General features: G+C 40.0%; 2 protein-coding genes across 2 annotated transcripts; one reads left to right on the forward strand and one right to left on the reverse strand.

Annotated features, from left to right (window-relative positions):
* The first annotated feature begins 126 nt into the window (after window positions 1–126).
* Window positions 127–919, forward strand: LOC116253111 (40S ribosomal protein S30-like). Its single transcript, XM_031627879.2, has 3 exons — window positions 127–274; window positions 441–578; window positions 685–919. The coding sequence occupies exons 1-3, from the start codon at window positions 271–273 to the stop codon at window positions 729–731; spliced, it is 189 nt and encodes a 62-aa protein (XP_031483739.1). The 5' UTR covers window positions 127–270; the 3' UTR covers window positions 732–919.
* Window positions 920–7,328: 6,409 nt separating this feature from the next.
* On the reverse strand, window positions 7,329–21,843 carry LOC116253499 (protein REDUCED CHLOROPLAST COVERAGE 2-like). The gene is made up of 23 exons (XM_031628329.2): window positions 21,465–21,843; window positions 21,297–21,358; window positions 21,084–21,176; window positions 20,892–20,964; window positions 19,331–19,621; window positions 18,987–19,051; window positions 18,155–18,286; window positions 18,010–18,051; window positions 17,377–17,907; window positions 17,134–17,291; window positions 16,492–17,002; window positions 15,625–15,687; window positions 15,414–15,515; window positions 14,982–15,287; window positions 14,783–14,875; window positions 14,580–14,681; window positions 14,394–14,498; window positions 13,825–13,958; window positions 11,978–12,161; window positions 10,839–10,970; window positions 10,632–10,744; window positions 10,466–10,547; window positions 7,329–9,811 (listed from the first exon to the last, which is right to left on the reverse strand). The coding sequence occupies exons 1-23, from the start codon at window positions 21,532–21,534 to the stop codon at window positions 7,991–7,993; spliced, it is 5,265 nt and encodes a 1,754-aa protein (XP_031484189.1). The 5' UTR covers window positions 21,535–21,843; the 3' UTR covers window positions 7,329–7,990.
* Window positions 21,844–22,090: the final 247 nt, after the last annotated feature.

Raw genomic sequence — 22,090 nt, forward strand, 5'->3', positions numbered from 1 at the left:
TACGTTTTTCTCTAACCACGTTGCACGGAACCGGATACGGGGGAAATTCTCAAGGTGCAGCGAGTTTCGGGTTACGGGCATAAATAAAATGTGGTTCACGTCCGGATCCATTACCCGCATGAACCGGTGGATGAGCGGCTGAGCCCTAGAAACTAGAAAGAAGGCACCCCACCATAGCTTCCTTCTTCCACTGACCTTCCCTCTCTTTAGTTTCTCCGAGTTCGTAGCTTATCATCCGGCAGCAGCAAACGACGTGTTCGATCGAAGCCGATGGGTACCTTCCTTCTTGATCTTCATCATCTTCTTCTTCTGTTTAAGCTCTGTGTGTGTGTGTGTGTGTGTGAGGTTGGAAGGGAGTTGGGGGAGCATGAGATGGGGCTTATCGTTTTTGGGTTGTCGATTACTTCTATGATGAGTCGTTGTCGGGTGTTGTAATGCAGGGAAGGTTCACGGATCGTTGGCCCGAGCGGGAAAGGTGAGAGGTCAGACGCCGAAGGTGGCGAAGCAGGACAAGAAGAAGAAGCCCAGGGGAAGGGCTTACAAGCGGATGCAGTACAACAGGCGCTTTGTTACCGCCGGTATCTCCCCTCGTCTCCTTTCTCTTGTTTGCTTTTTCCTCATTGGTTTGGTGCCTAACGTGTATTGGATCTTTTTTTTTGTTCTCCTTTTTGATGCCTTTTTTAGTGGTCGGATTTGGGAAGAAGAGAGGGCCGAACTCCTCCGAGAAGTAAATCCTTTGCTCGTTGCTTGTTGATCATGGAGTTAGATATTAGATTTTTCTTTTTCCTTTTATGAACCTTTTTTGGTCTCTTATGTGATGCACATTTTGTTTTGGAAGACAATTGTGAAATTAGATTTAAGGATGAATTTCTACTTCTGGTTTGGTAAATTTTAATGGAATTGTAAGCAAATTATCAAATTTGCAAGCTTGTTTCATGTCATCGGGAGGTAGAGGGGAGCTGATCCTGAAATTGGGAACCAAAGCTTCCCACTGAGGACTCCCAACTTAATAGGAACCCGAATCCCTGATGTATTCTGTGTTAGTGGTTTGTCAATTTCTTAATTTTGTTTTGATTAGAGAAAGCTTCTCAGTGACCAAGGTGTTGCAAATGTGAAATGTGTTATTCGTGAATAACGGTTATTAATCGTAGTTCTGAAGAAACGCAATGTTTTCCATCCGTAGCTGCTTCTGATTTCCCTTCAAATCATGGGGTTTGAGGGTTTATGTCTGTCCTTCTTGGATAAATTTGGCATAGATACAAAGAAAATTGTTTCTTTAATCTATGACCAAATCAATTTTACATTATAAATTTGAATTTAAAAAAAAATGATGGTGGATATTGTCCAACGTAAACTTTGGAGGTGGATTTTTTTTTAAGTTTATCCAATTACTTGTCGGCGTTGGAAACACGAAGCTTGAACACATTCCACAAAAGGGATTTAGGTATTTTAATCTGCCATGCTGCATTTTCAATGCATTGATATTTTCTTACTTCTATCTGTTGGGATACGCTTTCCTCTTGGCAGAGCGCTCTGAGTTCTGAAACTTTTGATGAAAGCTGCATTTGACATAAATGTACATATGGATTTATGATGAGACCAATGAGAGATGTTCTTCTTGGGTTTTATTGAGATGTGGGGATTTTTCATGCGACTGGCAAATATTGCTTTTGGATAAAGGTCCATACCTTAGCTTTTTCCAATTATTCGAGCCTAACTGCAACTAGATCCTACCTTGAGAGTCTGATGGAAGCATGGTTACTGTCTGTATAAAGCATGTGTGTCACGTTGTGGAAGTGCAGACTCCGTAAGTTGTTTATGAACATCTTAGTTTTTAGCTAATTTTGTTGTTTTGGAGGATTGATAATGGTTCTCAGTGCATTAGTTTTCCAAACCCTCGAGTGTACCTGTCATTGCTGTTCATGCCTTCATTTGGATGGCACATGGTTTCCTGAATTGTCGAAGCACTTGTTTACAAATTTATGAAAGCAAGCTCCACAAGTTGTTTGCGAGCACAACTGGGTTTTAAGGTAGGAAGTTTTGGTGTTTGACAAAATTAAGCTATGCTTTCCAAAACATGCATTAACAGCGTCAGCATTCAGGTCATATTTAGTAGTATTGTCAATGACTCTGTTCAGAATGGTTACGAATTAGGGAGTTTTGTATGTGGTTGCATTGCCATCCTCATCTGAGGATGCTTCTCAACACTAGAAAGCATTGCAGAAGCCATGCGCTTGGTCTGGACAAAGAAAACTGACACTGATGCAATCAAGAAGCAATTCAAGCTTAAAAATGGTGTGTCCACTATCTACCTATTTGACAGGCCGTCGTCATCCAACAATGAGTTTGGTTGTTACTTTTGTTCGTCTGAAATGACTATCCAGATTAGCTAATGAGCCATTTACCTAGACATGCCAATGGTTACATCCTGCCAGAATGTGAGAATGATTTAATCGTCACTTTTGATGGAGTATTTGAAATCTGGGTGCGGGGATGAGATTAGTCCAAATTCATCTTCCAACTTCTGAAGTGGCAGACTACTAAAAGAAACTTTAGTAAGGTTGGGAAAAGTGGTCGTTTTTGAATTTGTCATTTTTAACTAGAATTTCACACGAGAAGTGGTCCAGTGGAGGTCATTGAAAGAAGAACATAAACTTGTATGTTTTTGTTATGTCACCAAAAGTTCGGCACCTTTCATTCGGCACCTTTCATGAAATTTCCAATTAAGCATATATCCCCTGCCTCCATAGAATTGTGCTGAATATCTGCACGGCCTCTTCCGGCTCCATCGTCAGCCTTCGGCGTCCTGTGCTAGAAATGACTCCTTCGTACCCCAAGCTCCATCTCCTAATTCCTCTTGTTTATAAAGGCCCTTCTGTTATAGAACTTCCATTGCTTTCCTTGACAGTATGGATGTTCTCCATCTCTTGCTGGAAGCACTTGACATCTTACCTTATCCATCTACATGAGGAGGATGGCAGTGGCAAGAAACCAATGTGCTCCACGCCTTCTAGTTGCCCCCAATGTCACTAGTAATTTGAACCTCATCCTTTGTTTTTAGCCATGGTTTCCCTAAGGCGTCACTTTAGGATGCCAGTTAAGGCCACCACACATCTGGTCGTGCTAGAGTTGTACCATTGGGAGTGAGATACCTTGAAGAAGTCGAAACCCCTCCTCCATTCTCTTTGGGTCTAGGACTGCTTTGGGACAGAGGTGAGAAACAAGACACCCATCAACTAAGCATGGTGAGCCATCGTTTGTGGTCTAGAGACAGCACTTATAAGAATCAAACTAATGACCTGTTGTTCTTTACTTTGCTGACCAGCTATGCTAGTCGGCTTGGGGCCCATCATCATATTGTTGGAAGTGCACTGATGATGTTTTGAATGAAAGTATTTGATTTGATGCATGTATGTAATGTCAAAGGCCTCTATGCGTTCCTAACGACTTGATTACCAAATAAGAAAATGTTGGTAAAACCAACTCATTTCACTTGAATGGTTGACAGATCTATGTGAGAGTCTTAGTGGCAAAAGGTTCATTGAACAAACAAATTATAATGACCCAACCCACTCCTGATTTCGAGTTCTTGGTTTGGCGGATCCCAGCCCACTTCTTAGCGATTTCAGTTTCAACCTAAAAGAGGTTAGGCATCAAGACTGCTATAAGAGTGGGTTGGGATCTGTCGAACCAGGAGCTCAAGGTTGGCAAGTTATAGTGGTATCAGAGCATGGTTCAACACTCAAAACTAGGTCCCACACGCGTAGACGGATGTGAGTTAAGAGAGTGGATTTTAACAATCCAAAAATTTAGTCTCATATTGAATATTGTGAAGATTCATGAGAAACTTATGAAGGGGGTTAAGTGGTTAGTTGTCCTAGTTTCTAGTCATTTTTGGGTTGGAACTGAAATTGCTAGGAGGTGGGTTGGGATCCACCATACCAGAGGCCCTAGCTCGAGTTTCGGAGTAGGCCGGGCTGTTATAGTGGTATCAGAGCATGGTTCAACACTCAGACCTGGGGTCTCCATGCGCGGACGAGTGTGTTTTAAAGAGGTGGATTGTAACACCTAAAAAATATAGTCTCATATTAAAGATTGTGAGATTCAAAGGCTTATAAAATGAGTTGTTAAATTGGTTAGTTGTTATGGTTCTTTACAATGATCTGATGCATTCCTGAGGTCAGGTCCCTGGTTCGACGGATCTTAACTCACTCTCTAGCAGTTTCGGTTCTAGTCTGAAAATGGCTATGAACCAGGACTGCTAGGGATCGAGTTGGAATCCGCCAAACTAATGGCCCGAATTAGAGAATAGATTGAGTTGTTCCAATGATAACAAAACATAGTTCAACATTCAAACCTAGGGTCTCACCTACGCGGACACATGTGCTTTAGGGAGGTGAATTGTAACATGTCAAAAGTTTAGTCCCTAAAGATTGTGAGGGATTTTAGGAAATTTATAAAGGAGATTGTTTAATGGTTAGTTGTCTTAATCCTAGCCTTTTTGAGGTTGAAACTAAAACTGCTAAAGGTAGGTTGGGATTCACTTTACTAGGGGGCCTCAGAGTATGGTTTGGCACTTAGACCTGAACTCCCATATGCGCAGGTCAGTGTGTTTTAAGGAGGGAGGATTGTAACACATAAAAAAAAGTCTCATATTGAAGATTGTGAGAGATTTTCATGAGCCTATAAAGGGGGTTGTTACATGAGTTAGTTCCTCTGGTTCTCTATAACGATCCGACCTACTCTCAAACTCAGAATTCTAGTTCGCTGAATCCCAACTCGTTCCCTGACAGTTTCAGTTTCAGCCCAAAAAAGACTAGGACCAAGACTGTTAGGGACTGGGTTGGAATCTACCAAACTAGGGACCCGAACTCGAGAGTGGGTTGATTGTTATAGTGGTAGTAGAGCACAATTCAACACTTGAACCTAATGTCTCATATGCACGGACGCGTGTGCCTTAAGGGGGGTAGATTGTAACACCCAAAAGTTTAGTCTCATATTGAAGATTGTGAAAGATCTTGAGAAAGAGAATTGTTAAGTGATTAGTTGTCCTAGTTCATAGCCTTTTTGGATTAAAACTGAAACTGCTAAGAAGTGACCCTAAGCTTGAGAGTGGGTCAGGTTGTTATAATGGTGTCAGAGCACAGTTCAACACTTGGACCTAGGGTTTAACATGCACATACGAGTCTGCCTTAAGGGGGTTGGATTGTAACACTTAAAGAATTTAGTCTCGTATTGAAGATTGTGAGAGATTTTTAAGGGCTTATAATAATAGTTGTTAAATGGGTTAGTTGTTTTGGTTCCCTATAATAACCCAGTCCATTCTCGAGCTTGGGTCCCTGGTTTGGCGGATCCCAACCCGCTCTCTAGCAATTTCAGTTTTAGCCTGAAAAAGGCTAGGAACTAAAATTATTAAAGAGTGGGTTGGGATCTACCAATCTAGGGCGAGCTCGGAAGGGGGTTGATTTGTTATAGTGGTATTAGAGCACGGTTCAACACTCGAACATAAGGTCCCACGCGAGGATGCATGTGTCTTAAGTTTGATATTGAAGATTGTGAGGGATCTTAAAAAACTTATAAATGGATTGTTAAGTGGTTATTTGTCTTAATTCCTAGCTTGTTGAGGTTGAAATCGAAACTGTTATCAAGTGGGTTGGGATCCGTCAGATGAAGAGCCTAAGCTCGGGTTTGGTGCATAGGATGAGTATTTCATTCTACCATCCAACAAGAGGACCAAGTCCCTACCCTTCCATTCATCTCTAAGGATACTAGGCTTACTTTCAGTGCCTTGAGGTGATCTCGTTACTATGGTTCAACTTGTATCAGTGCCCCTCTTTTGTAGTACAGAAACTTGATGTTCTAGGTATTTGAAACAAAGATTTGCTGCCTACTAGCTCGCACCGTCTCTTGCACCAAACCCCTTGGGGATCCTAGAAAGGACCCAGTTGCTGGCTTAAACCTGTGTCTTAATGGGCATTACAATTGGGAAGGAACTATTTAGGGAATTGGATCCCCCATAAATCATTGAACATGAATTGGACCCCCCCATAAATCAATGAACATTGCAACAACTATTTTGGGCATTTAGGAAACTATATTCAAAGCCATATGCTGCCAATGGTCCTTTGTAGTTGCGCGAACATTTTGAAATTACACTCCAAAAATGAACTTTTCAAGTGCTTCCTTTTCCCAAACTTAACACTTACCCTTAGAATTATTTATTTGGTTGACAAAATGTCTAAATTGTCTCAATATTAAAAACTGTAACATTTCATGTAAGCGTCCAAAAGGTAGTGTGTTGAGTTCTTGGAGTAATCTGAATTACACTCCCTGCATTGAAGAGAACAGATGTTCTTTGGCTTTTGTGTAGCCATTGCCTAAGGTAGTGTGTTGAGTTCTTGGAGTAATCTGAATTACACTCCCTGCATTGAAGAGAACAGATGTTCTTTGGCTTTTGTGTAGCCATTGCCTCAGTTGAAGCAATCATATCCTTGAGTTGGTTGGCGTAAAGGGAAGGGCAGGCTAGGAAGTGGCCAGTCTCCATTTCAAATTACCTAGGGCACTAACTTCTTGTGTTGCAAAAAACGGGCACTGATATGCAAGTTGAAGGGTAATGAGAGCACCTTATCCAATGCACCAAAAGCAAACTAATACCTTAGAGATGAAGGGAAGGGTGGGGGTTTTGACCATCATATTAAGCAGTAGGATGAAATACTCCTACTCCCTACCCAAGGCAGGAAATTCAGAAAAATTCGTATGTTTCAGAACAACTTAAAGTAATATTTTTCTGGTTCTTAAATGCAAAATTATCCAAATGAGAAAACCAGAGATCTGTTTCTCTTGAAAGACACAAAAACAGTTAAACTAGCTACTTTTTTATTTTCCCCACAATAAACGTCGACCTCAACAACTTATCGGGGACATTTTGGTGCCCTTTTCTGATCGGAGAGAGAAACCACTCGAGGCTAGAGACCTGGCCATGCTGGTTTAACCTGCTATTCTTGCTGCAGTCTTCTTTCTATTTGAGAGTAGAATGAAACAATGAATTTAAACTTTTCGATTTCGAACATGCCTTTTATGTGCATTCTCTCTCTCTCTCTCTCTCTATATATATATATATATATATATATATATATATATATATATATATATATATATATATATATATATATATATATATATATATATATATATATATATATATATATACACGCACAAATGGTTTTTACCTTTTAGGACAGAAAGGTACATGTATTCATGGTGGCTGTATTTTGTGTTTGCGTGCTCTTTTACCTTGGATCCCAGAAAGAGAGATAACACATCAGGGGTAAAAAAATCTGTAGTCAAGCACAGGAGAATTTCTGAGAGATGTGTTTGTGTCTTTAATTAATGTAACTGCTACAAAATTTGCAGGAAAAGAAAGATATTCATACTGCAAGATAAACAACAACTTAGCAGCCCATACTAGCAAACGTGCATGCAAACACACGCATGCATTCTTGGCATAGTTGAAAGTTGAAACATTTACACAAACAGCAAAACTTCTAGAACAAGGAGGAAAAATTGCCTTTTATTTTGCTTTCTACCAATGCTCCAAACAAGCTAAATGGTCATATCCGCTCCCAGAATATACTACACTACATATATAATCGAGTAACTGCCGGTTCCGACAGAAAACAGTTTCCATCAGTGGAGGTCGCCTATTAACATGTTTCATTGAGGGCTCTTGGACACGAGGAGCTGCAACCGCTTTGGCGCCCTGATTCAGATTGGTTCTCCATCTGTGCAAGCACATTTGCACGTCTGTTACGAACTTGAAAAGCATTTCTGAATCCTAACAGATAGAACGTCAATGAAATAAAATTTCTTCCAAAGGCTCACTCTCTTATTCCGCCTTCAAATCCTGAAAATTACTTTCTTTAACAGTTAACACCACTGTTTCTGGATCTTTTTTCTGTGAGTCCTTTCCTTTTCATTGCTGTGTACTGGCTCAAGTCACAAAAGTGGCTATAGATGGCTGACTGTATAGTCCATTCACTGTACTAGAGAACTGTTGCCTGTTCCGCCTCCGCTTTGTCACTACTGTAAAGCCTTCACCTTCACCATTTTTATTCTTGCTCATTTCTGTACTTTTAGACTGGCCGTGGTCAGAAGGCTGAGATTGAGTATCCAATTCCTTATTCTTTTCATCTCCATAAAGGACTTTAATTATTGCAGAATCTCTCTCGATTGGATCTGAAGATTGATCCAAATCTTTATCCTTTCTAACTGACTGAGATGCATCTGCCTTCTGCGTCTTATCCGACTCTACGTTGTTCTGGAATGATTTGAAAATGAAATTTAGCAGAATTTGTCTCGCCAACTCAGATTTTTGTGACTTTTCACATTGTTTACTAGTTCCACTTGCAGTGGCTTCACTTTCAGAGTTACCCTCTTCTGGACTTGTAATCTTTTGTTCCTTATCCTGTCCATCATTTTCTGCTTCCACTTGGTTTGGCTGAAGTTCTGAATCCACAAGTTTTGGATCCACCGCTTGAGCAGGCTGCCATGCTTTCCCAGGTATGAATTCAGCTGCATTAGGGTTCATTGTCCTAGGAGGGCTGAAGCTGCTTCGATCTATTATGGGTTTATGCATATTAGCATACCCAGGTTTTAGGCGAAAGGAATGCCCAGTTTTATAGTATGCAGATAAGCGTGGACCACAGGGAACTCTAGCTGCAATAGATGGGTGATGGGGAATATTTACAGGTTGTGGAAGAATTCCTCCTTGCTCTACTCTACCATCACTAAATCCAGCAGAAGAAACTGGGAAAAACGGTGGAATCAAGGATGGCAGACTCCCTGGGTTGAATGGCTCAGCAGCTGCTGAAAGCTTGCTGTTGTTTGTGTCCATCATCTCTTTCTTGCTCTCTTTTGGAGATGATGCCTCGTCAGTTTCAGGGTTTGTGTTGTTTACATCATCAGATGGTTCTAGATGACCAGCATCAACTACTTTTTCAGATTTGTCTACAACGTCCTCTTCTTGCACCTTCACTTCTAAGTCCTCTTCTTCCTCCTCCTTGGTTATCACCTTTTCTTCATCCAAACCCTGCACATTTGTAGCATCTTTGGGCAGATCCTCTGATGCCTCCATTATGGGCTTCAACACTGTGCCAGGAGGTGCAAGAGCTACCTCTTTATAAGAAAGAGACTTGGATGCCATTGTTGAGAGAGTTGCATGTGGGAGAGATCTGGTAACTGCCTTTACGTCTGAATGCTGTTGAGAATCAATTGCCGTCTCAGGCTTCTTCCCAGGAATTTCAGTTGGGCTATCTTTATCACTAAAGCTAGAAGACTTGACCAACTTTCCAACCATGCACCCATCAGATGAAGGTGTTTTTGGTGACATAAATGTTCTTTGCCCTGGAGATAGATTTTTCCTTCTGTACGTTGTGCTATGGAAGTCTGAGGATCCAGAGTTACCTGTGTTGAGCTTTGCTAGGGCTGGTCTTCTAGTGCTAAACTTGCGTCCTCCACCATTACCAATACGACCCCTTGATCCAGCCTCTTGCCATCCTTCATCAATAGATTCTGTTATGTCTGAACCATCAAGCATTGGCTGGTTTGGTTCGTGCACAGACACACTATCCTTTTCATGTACGAGACTCACTGTCTTCATCTCAACATAACCTTCTGGCTTGGTTTCTGTGTTATCATTGCCTGCAGCATTTTCATCTACCAAAGCATTTGATGCCATGCTTTCCTCATGTTGAATGTCATCCTTGACAGGGACAGAATTAACTTGATCAAGTTTATCCTTGATCTGCAACATCTGCCATAAAACAAACAAGAACAAATAGGTAAATGGCAAATAAAACATAAAAATGATTGCAAACATTTGTTTCATCTAGAAAATAAATTTTAAATAAGGATTTTCGACAATGAAAATAATTAGATATTCTGAGAATGGTATCAAGTTATCAATAATTATAGCATCAGATAACACAAAGGTATTCAACTGATGACTAGAGTTTTAGTCCAAAATATAGCAAATAAATCATAGCCTAACTAACAACGCAAGCACTAGACCAATGCTACCATTTAAAATTGCTTGGTTTTGCAAACACTTGTTCTTTTCTTCAAATGGAGTCCATGGTACTCTTTCCCCCTTCATAATTCATGACAATTTTGCCCATATTTAATGTATAATTATATCATAGTCATAGACATCAATGTTGCAGACACTTTAAAATACTTTTAAAACACTTGGCTATCAAAGGATAAAATGCCATGTCATTCTCAAAACATCGTCCCAAATCCTACACCCTTCAAAATATTGGCTACAACTCCAAGGCCAATATCACAGGACTTGGGAAAACCCTACTCTATACATCCTAATATATTCTTTTTCTAGTTTTGTTTAGAAACTCTAGACAAATTCATTGTTTTTTGCTGAAAATTACAAACATATTTTACTCTGACATACCTTTGCACGACGCTGTTTCTTTTGCACATCTCTTCCCTTCATCTCTGTGTCAGGGTTTATGAAATCAAGGAGATCGGACACACTGATGCAGGAAGAAAACATTAGTGAAGTTCATATGGATACCTAGCGAGTTCAAAGTAGACAAAAATAATTAGTACAATAGTACCTAAGATGACCTTTGCTTGCTATGGTTGCATCAGGCTTTGGGGTCCCATTGCGTGCAGCCTCTTGCTGCTCCACATTCTTAGACTCAAAATACTCTAACCATGCAGCAGCATCCTTCATGGACAATTTAATCCAGTATATCAATTTGAATCTCTAGAGTTCAAGATTTTGAATGAGAATATGGCACACACAATGGGCATAAGCAAACCTGAGTGCGAAGATCTTCAGGTCCTAGTTTAGCTTTAAGTATCTGTAGGGTAGTTTGTTCATGCTGGACACTAAGTGAATATGCTTCCATCAATGAGAGAGCAATGGCTATGGCATGATAGCTGGCAGCAGTCTGAAAGAAAAATAAAAAGAAAAGTTACAAACTTAAACATAAAAATAGAAGTTATGAATTGTTCTCAATTTATTATCACAACACCTGGTGCCTTAAGCATGACAGTGATATCTGTCTGTCTAGATAAATGAATATGCATGTAGACAAATTTTGGTCTTGTGATACTAACCACAAGTCTGCTCTTTGACCGAACAACCCCCAATTCAGTTATTTCAACTACATTGAATGATCTTCCGAATTGGTCAAGACTTTCCAGTTTATGGCCGCTTCTCTACGGTACCAGTTGTTGCTTCATTGAATTTGCCTCATTAATAGGCTCCCGATTCGATTTTGATCGTTATGGACTGGTGCCAAGATCAAGTCCTAGGCAAGCCAACCTTATTTTAACAGCCGGTACAGTAACAATGAAAATGGTTCCTTCTTTAGTAAGACTATATGAACAAATGCCTGAACCAAAATATGTAATTGCTATGGGAGCCTGTACCATTATAGGAGGAATGTTTCACTCTTTCTTTGAAGCATCAGTTGTCCTAAACACCCGAGGAATTAAAAAGGAAAGAGTACAAAAAAGCAAAAAAATAATAATAGATCAAGAGAGAGAAAACATTTTAGTTGCCCATAAAATTCGAGGAATTTAATTGGGAAGGAGTACGGAAAATGGAAACAAGACAAAATTAGAAAAAATAAGCCATTTCTTTCTTCATCCGGAGACTTCTTACTTGTATAAATCCAAGTTTATGTGATTTTGTGGATCAAATTGTGAAAATATGTTTTTTCTTATTTTTTCTGTCATTTGCAGTTTTTATGAAAATTTCAAAAGCGCATAAATTTAAAAGAGCCAGTGGTTTTCACCACAGCATAAGATGCTTCACAAATATTTGACACTAAGGTGAAGAATCGTATCATTGTCCAATTCAAACTATTACATAAATGCACATACATGAATGTCAGCACAAGCATGTGTATGGAGTTATCTGCAACATGTTTAAATAGATTAGATAGTATACCTGTATATGATCAGCTCCAAGCAATCTTTGATTGCACTTAAGGGCCTCATGGAGATATCTTAGGGCTACATGAACATTTCCCAAACCTTCTTCCATCATTGCCACGTTGATATATGTTGCAGCAGTGTTTGGATGTGATGTTCCACAAGTAAGATGCAAAAGGTACAATGCTCGATTTACATACCTATAATGGATAAGAAGCTCAAGGTAAGTACAACTAAATTTACATATTAAAACAGAAAATGCAATTAATGAACAATCATACAGGAATATGCAGGATGTGTAATAGAGAGTATTTTGTTTTGGATAATAGTCACACCTTGTGAATATGAATAGCTGAGAACATTGGACAGAAATGCTTTTTTTTTTTAGAATTTTCAATTTATTTTCTATGCAACATATAGCGCATATAAGTTGCTAGCATAAGAAAAAAAAAACATATTGTCAATGTGGATAGCCTGAATATGCCCTAGAGTGCATCAATCATTTCCATTAGGGGCCGTTTGATGGCCAGAAATATATTTCTGGAAAAAAATTTCCAGAAATATATTTCTGGAATTAAAGAACTGAAAATACTTTTCAGTTTTTTCAAAACCAACTTGTGTTTGTTATAAAGGAAATATTTTTCTGAAAAAAAAAATTCTTAGTTTGGTGGAAATGGTGAGGAAGAACGAGGAAGAACGAAAGAGGAGGGAGGAAGAAGAAGGGCGCGAGGGAGGAAAGGAAGGGAAGGAGGAGGAAGAAGGAGGAGGAGGAGGAAACCGTCTGTTGAAACCCTCACCCAAACTGTCTTCCCCTCTTCTCCTTCCCTCCTTGCCGTGCCCTCTTCCCCTTCTTCCCCTCTTCTCTTTCCCTTCTTCCCCTCTTCTCCTTCCCTTCTTCCCTTATCCTTCCTCGCCGTGCCCTCTTCCCCTCTTCTCCTTCCCTCGCCGTGCCCTCTTCCCCTCTTCTCCTTCCCTTCTTCCCCTCTTCTCCTTCCTCCCGTGCCCTCTTCCCCTTCTTCCCCTCCCCTCCTTGTCGTGCCCTCTTCCCCCTCCTCGCCGTGCCCTCTTCCCCTTCTTCCCCTCTTCCCTTCCTCTTCCTCCCCGTCCATTCTTCCTCCTCCCTCCTTTCCTTCTTCCTCCCTCCTTCCTTCCTTCTCCCTTCTTCTCCTTCCCTTCTTCTTCCTTCCCGTCCATTCTTCCTCCAACGGTCCAAAAAATATTTTCTGAAAAAATTTTTCCACCCCTTTGGCTGGAAAAAATTTTCTGGAAATATATTTCTGGAATCACCTCCAACGGTCCAAAATTTTTTTCCATGTTTGATGGATTGGAAAATTTTTTGAAAATTTGAAATAAATTCCCTCTGCTACAGTAGATTTCCTGCCCATCAAACGGGCCCTTAGAGAATATTTTGCCAATAATTTTCATATGAACATGAAATGAACAAAAAGATGCAAGCTCTACAATGGACCCATAAAAGCTTGATTTTTCTAAAGTCCTAACACATTCAGCATTTAAAAGAAAAGGAATGACTCCAAAGACCAAGTAACAAACCTTAGTTTTGCATCTTCACCTAAATTTATATATTTCAGTTATTTAAAGAATAAATGACCCATTTTGTCCTCCCTTGGATATAAAAATTTAGCACTATTTAGGTTAATCTTTCCACTCTTACTATAGTTTCCCATACCATATGCCATTTACATCATCAACAAGGATTTGCTTTCTCTCAAAGATAAGTAAAAAGACTTTCTAGAAAGAGGGAATCTATGAGAAGAAGCATTCCAACAATTAAGAATTTAAGATTGAGCATACACTCATCAACAACCCTTTGCTCTTAATAGAACAAAGCAACTTTTTGCTTACTTAAGAGCCAGTTCAGTATATTGCAGGCGGTAGTAGAAAACTGAAAGATCACCATAGCTTTTCATTGTATCAGGGTGGTCAAGGCCCAATTCTCTCTCATTTATATCCAAGGCCTTCTGCTGGTAAATAGTTGCCTACAAAAAGAAGAACATGAATTTTACAGTGGCTTCAGGTACTTGATGGTCCACAAAAATTATGCAGAAGCAATCAGGAATAGAGAGTAGCTTTGGAAGAGACCTAGTAAATAATTCAAAAGAATGTCAATGAAATAAACATGCAAAACAAAACTCATCAGCAAGCTAGTAACTTAGCAATAATAGCTCAGATGGACCATTAACAGATATTCTCATATTAAGAGACTGAACATAGTAAAGTAGATTTATAGACAAACAGCAATGATTCTGATAACCATAACAAAGAGACTCTTACTAGAACCCACTTAAGTTAAATTAGCATTAATTCAAGGACAATTTAGCCCAGTAGCAAATAAACTTCATCTAAAGAGTATGTGAAACTGTAACCTGCAGTTGTGGGTGGTAATCAAACACAGAACTGTATTCCCATATTACCTGATTAAAATCTCCAGTATGATAGAGCACCACAGCCAGAAGACTATATGCACCAGCAGTCATACGATGGTAAGGGCCACAGACAGCTAAAAGTTTTGAGAGTGCCTTCACATTCATACAGCACAAAATTACAATACAATGACATACAAAAACTTTTAGCACTCATAAAAAACAAAGATTTCGTACCTTGGTTCCATAGTTAACAGCATCATCAAGCTTTCCCTTATCTAATGCAGCCTTCGATGATTCCAATAATGTCCGTCCATCTGCTGATGAGCACACCACATGCTGAGAAACATAAAGTAGCGTTAAGGCATAAATCGATATTCTTACCTTCAAGGTGAATTTATATTTAAAATTTTAAATTCTGCAAATGGTTTCTAACTTACCTTGTATACAGGAACCATGCTGATGATATCTGATTTTTCAAAAGGTCTTGATTTATCCATTTCATAATCTCTGGGAACCATTTCCAATCCAACCTTTATAGGAAAAACAAAATAGAACGTTTGTCAACCCTCATAGTAAAATTAAAGTTTGTTCTTGCCACTCCAAGCATGTAAACTATTTAAAGTTAAATGGACAGACCTTGTGACAAAGTCCTCGAAGAATTGCAAACTTCCGCAATTCTTCCAAATTTATATCTTTGAGTTTCCAGCCAAACCGTCGAGAAAGAAATGTTTCTAACCACTTCAGTTTCAGAGCAATTACATTGTCATCATCTTTGTTTGGTACACCTAATAAAACATTTAAACATTCAGCTATTGCCCTGGCCAAGCTATCCATATTCTTGACCGCAGCAATAACTGCTTGCAAAATGTGCTTGAAGGCTCGAGTAACCATCTCATGGATGCAAAGAGATTGTATGTGAGGAAGCTTGTCTGCAAGTTCAACCTGGTTCAGGTCAAAAATAGATATTTAGAAATAAAAGAAAACTGGAAAACCACGAAGGTCAAATAAAGCATGTCATTAGATTTCAGTGATTCCTATTTTGGTGGATAAGTGCACCTATGTTCTTACCACATGTCCAAGGGAGCACATTCTCAATCCTCTTGTATGCATGAAGTCAGTCAGTGTGCGTCCATCAACTGGAGATAGCTCAAGTGACCCAAAATCTGCTACCTGTACAGATGTTTAAAATAAAGGTAAAATTCAGAATTTCTTTCTAGATTAAATAGAAAAAATGCAACATCTTAGTAATCAATTGTGTCAAAAAGTAAGTTCCACTTACCAACTTTGGCAATGCAACATCTTCATAATACTTATTTGCCATCTCAGTCAGTTCTTCTAATGACTGTTTTTTAAAAGGAGAAAGTCAGTTAATAGATAAAAACCATGAAATTGCAGAGGAAGATGTAAAATACTTCATCCTAGTTAACAAACTTTATCTGATAAATCATCCAAGCCTGCAGGCATGTCTTCATGAAAAACACAAATTTTGTGAGACCATCTGCAAGCCTATTTCCTTCTCATGAATTGTGATCTATATCATATAGTAGCATTGACAATGTTGTTAAGTGCAGGTAAAGTATAAGCTGCTCCGTTGCCTGTGATCTAAGCCTTCAAAGAAATTGAAATAAAAAATACTCTGGCATGAAAATAATTGAAGACAAATTAATTGTAATAAACCACTCTGAGGACATAGATAACCGTTCCTTCAAAATTTCAAAAGACCTCGTTCACATTGCAAATGGATTTTATCATAGACATCTTGAGCTTAGCCTTGCAATTTGCAAACCTTCTCTTCTGTTAGTCTACTAAGAATGGTGAACAACTTGGTTTTTCTGATCAAAGAATCTTAATTCCACTTTTTATCCTTATTCTTTCTCCATAAGAGGTATTGATTGATTCCGCACTACTTTTGGTCCACTTTGATCAACTTCAAGTGATTTCAAAAGTGACCACGACCATGTATATTTTTCTCTCATGCTTGAACGCAGTAGCTTTGTGGCTCTAGGATATCAAGTTCATTTTCAGAGAATATACAGAAGCCTAAAATTAAGTTCTTTTACTAAGAGTCTTTTAAAAATTTAAGATAGCAAAGTCACGCCAAAATGAAATGATCAAAGCTCCATATCCAGGTATACTGCAAGCATACCTTTAGATGAAGTCCTGTGCCAGATTCCTTAAGACGCAGAAAGGCAGGTTCTGGAAGGACTTTCTGGAGGCCTGGTTCCTGATGGCTTTCTCCATTCTCTGATCCTTTTGAAGAATCACTTGCTAAACTATTAATGGCAACATCATCAGATACATTATACTTGTTGTTTGTATTCTCCGTTTTCTTTTTTATCTTCTTGAGCAATTCAAATTTCTTTCCCAGTCCCTTGACAACCGGTTCGTCTTTCTTTTCGTTAACAGCCTTTGGATCATTACTTTTTGAAGACTCCTGGCTCTGTAGATGCTGCACCCAGCATGATCCAAGTTCCCATCTAAAAAATTTAGCTGACTCTGCTGATTCATTCTCCAACTTCTTCAAGCTATCACCAAGTACAAAGTATACCAATGATTTAGCTTTTTCTATGTCATCTGAATCACCATCACCAGAAGGAAAATGCTGCCCATTACCAGAAGAATCCACGCCAGATATCTTGGGAAGCAAAATCCTTAGGCTGAGCAAACAAGTAATATTTTTGGTTAGTACAAACTACAAATTGAAAAAACAATACCTGGATGTATCAAGAAAAAAGAAACCATAAGACATGAAAAAATAACTTGGCTCCATATCCACACCAATATTTACCTGTTGACATTTAAAGCATTCGCCCCTCCATCTGGCTGATTTTTAATATCAATATCTTGAAGCGGAGAACCCACTTCGTTGTTCATGTCCCCACAAACTTTTACTACTGCAGTGTAACCACAATGCCTGACAACAACAACACCTAAAGTAGCAGTATCCTGCACAAGAACTATGTCGCTTGAATATTACATGCATCAAGAGAATCTCTACATGATAATGTAATAAATACATTTACAAGCTTACATGGACAGTGACGTTTTCATCAGCCGTGATCCCTTTAAGCAAATTCCTCTGAGCAGCCTCTTTCAATGATACTCCAAGTGCTTGACTCCCATCAATTTTAGCATCCTGCTTGATGTTTGCATCCTTTACGTCTCTTGTTACTGTTATTTTCAAGTCTCCAATACATTCTTCATGGACTTTGCTGTCCAATAGGCTGGCTTCTGGGACATATTCTTGTCCGTTGGCATCTGCTAGATGGCGTATTGCTGCAGTAGCCTTAAAGACTGAAACATCGACAAATAAACAATGGAGAAGGAAGGCCTTCCGATCCCGGATCTGCCTTTCCTCGTCTGTTTTGCATGCCATTCGTGCAAGAATTGAAAATTCTTGAGCCCACTTCCTGTTATCATGTTCACCATTTCTTCCTTGCCCGCCACCATTACCATTCCAACTCTCATCTTCCACAGGTAGAGAGGGGAATCCAGACGATTCAACAACCATTGGCGGCACAAGCCACGTATTGGCACGAAAACCGTACGGTAGATTCCCAAACTGGAAAGTCAGATTCAGGTATCGTGTATCAGCAAATTACAGCATACACCAATTTTAAGCCACTTCATCTTATCCCAAGAAAAATGCAACAAAAATTGTCACCTTATTGTGTTCTGTAAAAGCTTTCATTAGAGAGTCATAGGCCTGAACAAATTTTAAAATTCAAAACACAAAAAAGGTCAAGATTTTTTACAGCCATTAGTTTAAAGACAAATGAAACTAATAGAAAGAAAATCTCATTACTCACATTAGCAAATGCGCTGCTTAGCTGTTGCAGTAGATCGACTAGCGTGTGGCATAGGAAAACTTGCTTTCCTGTGGTGTGAAAGCCTTTGCGGGAAGCAACGACAGTCACCAGCTTCCCATTTATCAATTTCACCTGCACATGAGTTCTTCCGATTAGACCATAAACGCGTTTTCCAGCCAGAAAGTCTCACAAATGAAACAATCCAGAGAAGAATTTGAAGAATAGAAAGGTAGAGTAAGCAAACATATAACGTAGGAAGTGGGAAACATTTGTTGTAGGTCATCATGGTAAACATGCTCTGCATGAATATGAAGTTCAATTGCCAAAAATCTCAAGTGTGAAATCTCATCTATGAAGTTATTAGCATAAAGAATCCACATGGATGGTTGTAGTAGGGTTATGAAAGATAGAAACAACTACGGGAAGAGTTTCCATTTGAAGAACTAGTGCTTCTCGAGATGGCACATGAAAATTTTTAATTCCCCCTTTTTCTTCAAATAGCCACGAAAATCATATCCTAAAATGTTGGAAAGTTTTGCTCTTGCGATTATTCAACTGAAGAAGTGAAATGGTAGTCTTTCGCTTCCAATTTTCACGTTCTTTGGCATTTGATTCCGTTAATGCAAAAGAGACAAAAGAATGAGAAATAACGAACTGCCCTGAGATTTTACGAATGAGCAACTAGACAGAGTTGAAACCAATAGCACAAGGAAAAAGCGGAAAGAGAAACGCATAACTGCTCTAGGACGCTGAAACTACAAGAACTACCAACTTTACAAGAGCTCGAAATTCTTGGCGTCTCAGTGGCATGAATTTGGAAAAATATGCTTACATCTATCTGGAAGAAATCATCCTCCGCCCTCTCTTCAGGAAACTGGGGTCCAGATTTCCTTAAATCTGCAGAAAAAGAGAAAAAGAAGATCAACATTTTCGGCAAAAACATTCAAAGATACGACAAAACCTCCCATATATCCCATTTAACAAAGCTCTTGGGGTTCTGCTGGAAAAATAAAAATATCATAAACTCGAATTGGATCCATTCTGAAAATCAACAAAAGAAAATTATCACGGTCGACGATCCCTAACTTCAGAACCAAGCAATTCAAACGAAAACCTTAATCCTCCTCCCCCTCAACCCAGAAAAAAAAAGGAGAATAAGAAGTACGAGGAGCTCACATTGAATCGGGGAAGGGATGTGGGAGAAGGAGAAGAAATCATAGAACTGGCCAAGCTTCGACGGAGGATGGATTGCCGCAACGTCCGCTGCGCCCTTGTTTCCCTTCCCTTCGGCTTTCGCTGGGTCCCCCTCCTCATCCAATGGAGCAGGAGTAGGAGGAGGAGAGCTCCGCTTCTTCGCCGCAGCTCCCTTCTCCTTGCCCTCTCCATTCTTCCCGAACGCTGTTGTGCACGAGACGATATCCAGGAACCTCCGCACGTGCGCAACCGCCTGCTCCTCCGTGTAGTCCTCTGCAAAACCAAACCAACCCAATCCGCTCGCACGTGTGAGTTTCCGCGCTTTTGCATAACCAGAAAGGCGGGAGGTTGGAGACGACGATAGGCCAATAGTCTCCTTTGCCCCCAACTTTTCAAAAAAAAACCAACCCTGCCCTGCGGTCTCAACAATAGGGGCAAACTCGACATTTTTGTTATCAACGTCCTTCTCCGACCCGTCCTTTTCGCATGGGGGAGCAACCAAGTCGTACTCATTTCCCAAATTACTAAGAACCCCATTTTCAGGACGTAGATTGTCATTTTTCAAAAAAAAAAAAAAAAGATGGGCCTTATGGTTTTCTCATTTCATTTTCATCTGAACCAACGAAAAAAAAAAGATCGTTCACCTAACTGCGGAAGACGTTCAAAAAGCTTAAGAACAAAAAATTTTCCATCTATATTCCTCAATTTATTGGTGGAGAAAAAACCAAAAAAGTATTTCTTAAAAAGTGTATCACTTCTAGTAATATACAGAAAGCACCTACACAAGCATTTATTTAGCGGTAGCTTTGTTTCTTCCAAGCAAGCTATACGTGAAACATTTAAATATGAGCAGTGCTGACCGTCCCAAAGTTCGAACGATCTTTCTGTTAGAATCATCATTGTTTAAAGAAGGATCGGCACGTGCGAGCGTACGCCCGAAAATATCTAATTCTGCTGCCCTTCTGTTGCAGATACACATTGAGCGTTACGCCGTTACAGTGGCGCCATGGCAATTTGCAGGTGCGGAGTTGTCCTTTCCGGTCATCTCTATTTTTCCGGCGATTCAATTTCACAGCAGTCAGATGCTGAAAGAATCTCATTGAATACAAGAACTAGAACTTATTGGGCAGAGCATAGTTGAATGTTAGATGACAGCCCACTGCTTTCTGTTCTTTCATGATTTTAGAGAGAGAGAGAGGGGCGGGTGTGGCCGGAATTTTCTCAGGAGAAGAGCCACTGGGAATTTTCTCATGTTCAGGAGCACGATGGCCATAGCTGGCCACACATGGGAAACATGTAACCAATCCCCATAAATAAATGAAATGCGTCACAGAACTAGAAACAGAATAAAAGAAAAAAAAAACGTTGCCTCTTTTGCCTCCATGACCCCAAAAAACTATGTGGGCAGCCACCCATGTGAAGACAATCACTCCCAATGTTTCTCACCTACCAATGTGGTTGAGAAGATCTGCAATTTTTGGCTCCTTCCGTGGACAAGAAGGAAGCGGAGCATGAATGCATGAACGAATGAGTGCTTCCTTACCTTCAACAATGGTCAATACACAAGGCTTGAGAGAAGTGATTTCCACAGCGTCCTTCAATCGGCTCCCTCTAACCTGTAACGCTCAATCCATCACCATGTTAGTGCCTTAAATCCTAAATCCAGCCGCTACCAATTTCATAAATTGCAATGAAGAAGGCCATTTCTATTGTCATTTAGTGCTACCAATTTCACCTCGTGAGATAGGGAATAGTTTGTTAGGTGACATGTATCCACATGAACTGCTAGAAGCCTTCTGACGTCGATAATCTTATCAGTAGAGATCCCCTGTATCAGATTAACCAATACCAATCAGCACCCAAGTAGCGGAAAAGAAAGAGGAGACTAATGAACTTCATCTGTCGATTGCGGTTCATAAAATTGAATCAAGGAAACGGATTCTCTTACCTTGAGTGTAATCTGAGTGTCATAAGGGGTGCAGACTGCGATGTCGAGGGTGGTAGGCAGCACTGCGAAGAATGAGGACGAACACAAACGTTTAATTACAATAAGAAAAGGAACGCTCACACGGAAAACAAATTGGTGGTCCGATTTCTGAGAGTCCTTTGTGCTAACCTTTCTCTTCCTTCTTCTTCTTCTCTCCCTTGGATTTGTTGGTCTTTGTACGGCCGGCTTTTGGGGCCATTGGAACACGGAATCAGAAGAAAGGAAGCCCACTGGCCTGAGCAGATGGTTGGTCTCTGTCTTTCTCAGTCAAGTGTTCGATGGTCGCTGCAACATGATCTGCAGACGACTGCTACCAGGGGAAAGGAAGGAGAAGGGAGACAAGGAGAGTGGGAAATCGAGGGAGGGAGTGAGAGAAGGATTGAGAAACAAAAGAGTGCTTTAGAGCAAGGCTTGTGGATAGGATAAGGGTTGCGATTTCAAGCAGAAGATAGTGAGAAATCTTGGCCTCTCGTTTTGGTTAAGGGTTCATCTCCCTGTGTCTCTGAGAAGAGAGGAACGGGGGGGCCATGGGCGCTCTGATACTATATGACAAAAGAGGTGGAACGAGGACCGTTGATATGTTGTCACGTGGCAGCTCAAATGTGGATCTGGTTGCTGGGCCTTCTACTTCTTCTTCTTCTTCTTCTTCTATCATCTGTGTGGACTGCAGGGCAGCTTGGGATGTGAACGGATCCGATATGGTCTGGATCCAGATGAGTTCATCGGATTCGGACTCGAAAATGAGTGCAGATAAG

The sequence above is a fragment of the Nymphaea colorata genome, chromosome 4 (assembly GCF_008831285.2).
Source record: "Nymphaea colorata isolate Beijing-Zhang1983 chromosome 4, ASM883128v2, whole genome shotgun sequence".
NCBI classification, from domain to species: domain Eukaryota; kingdom Viridiplantae; phylum Streptophyta; class Magnoliopsida; order Nymphaeales; family Nymphaeaceae; genus Nymphaea; species Nymphaea colorata.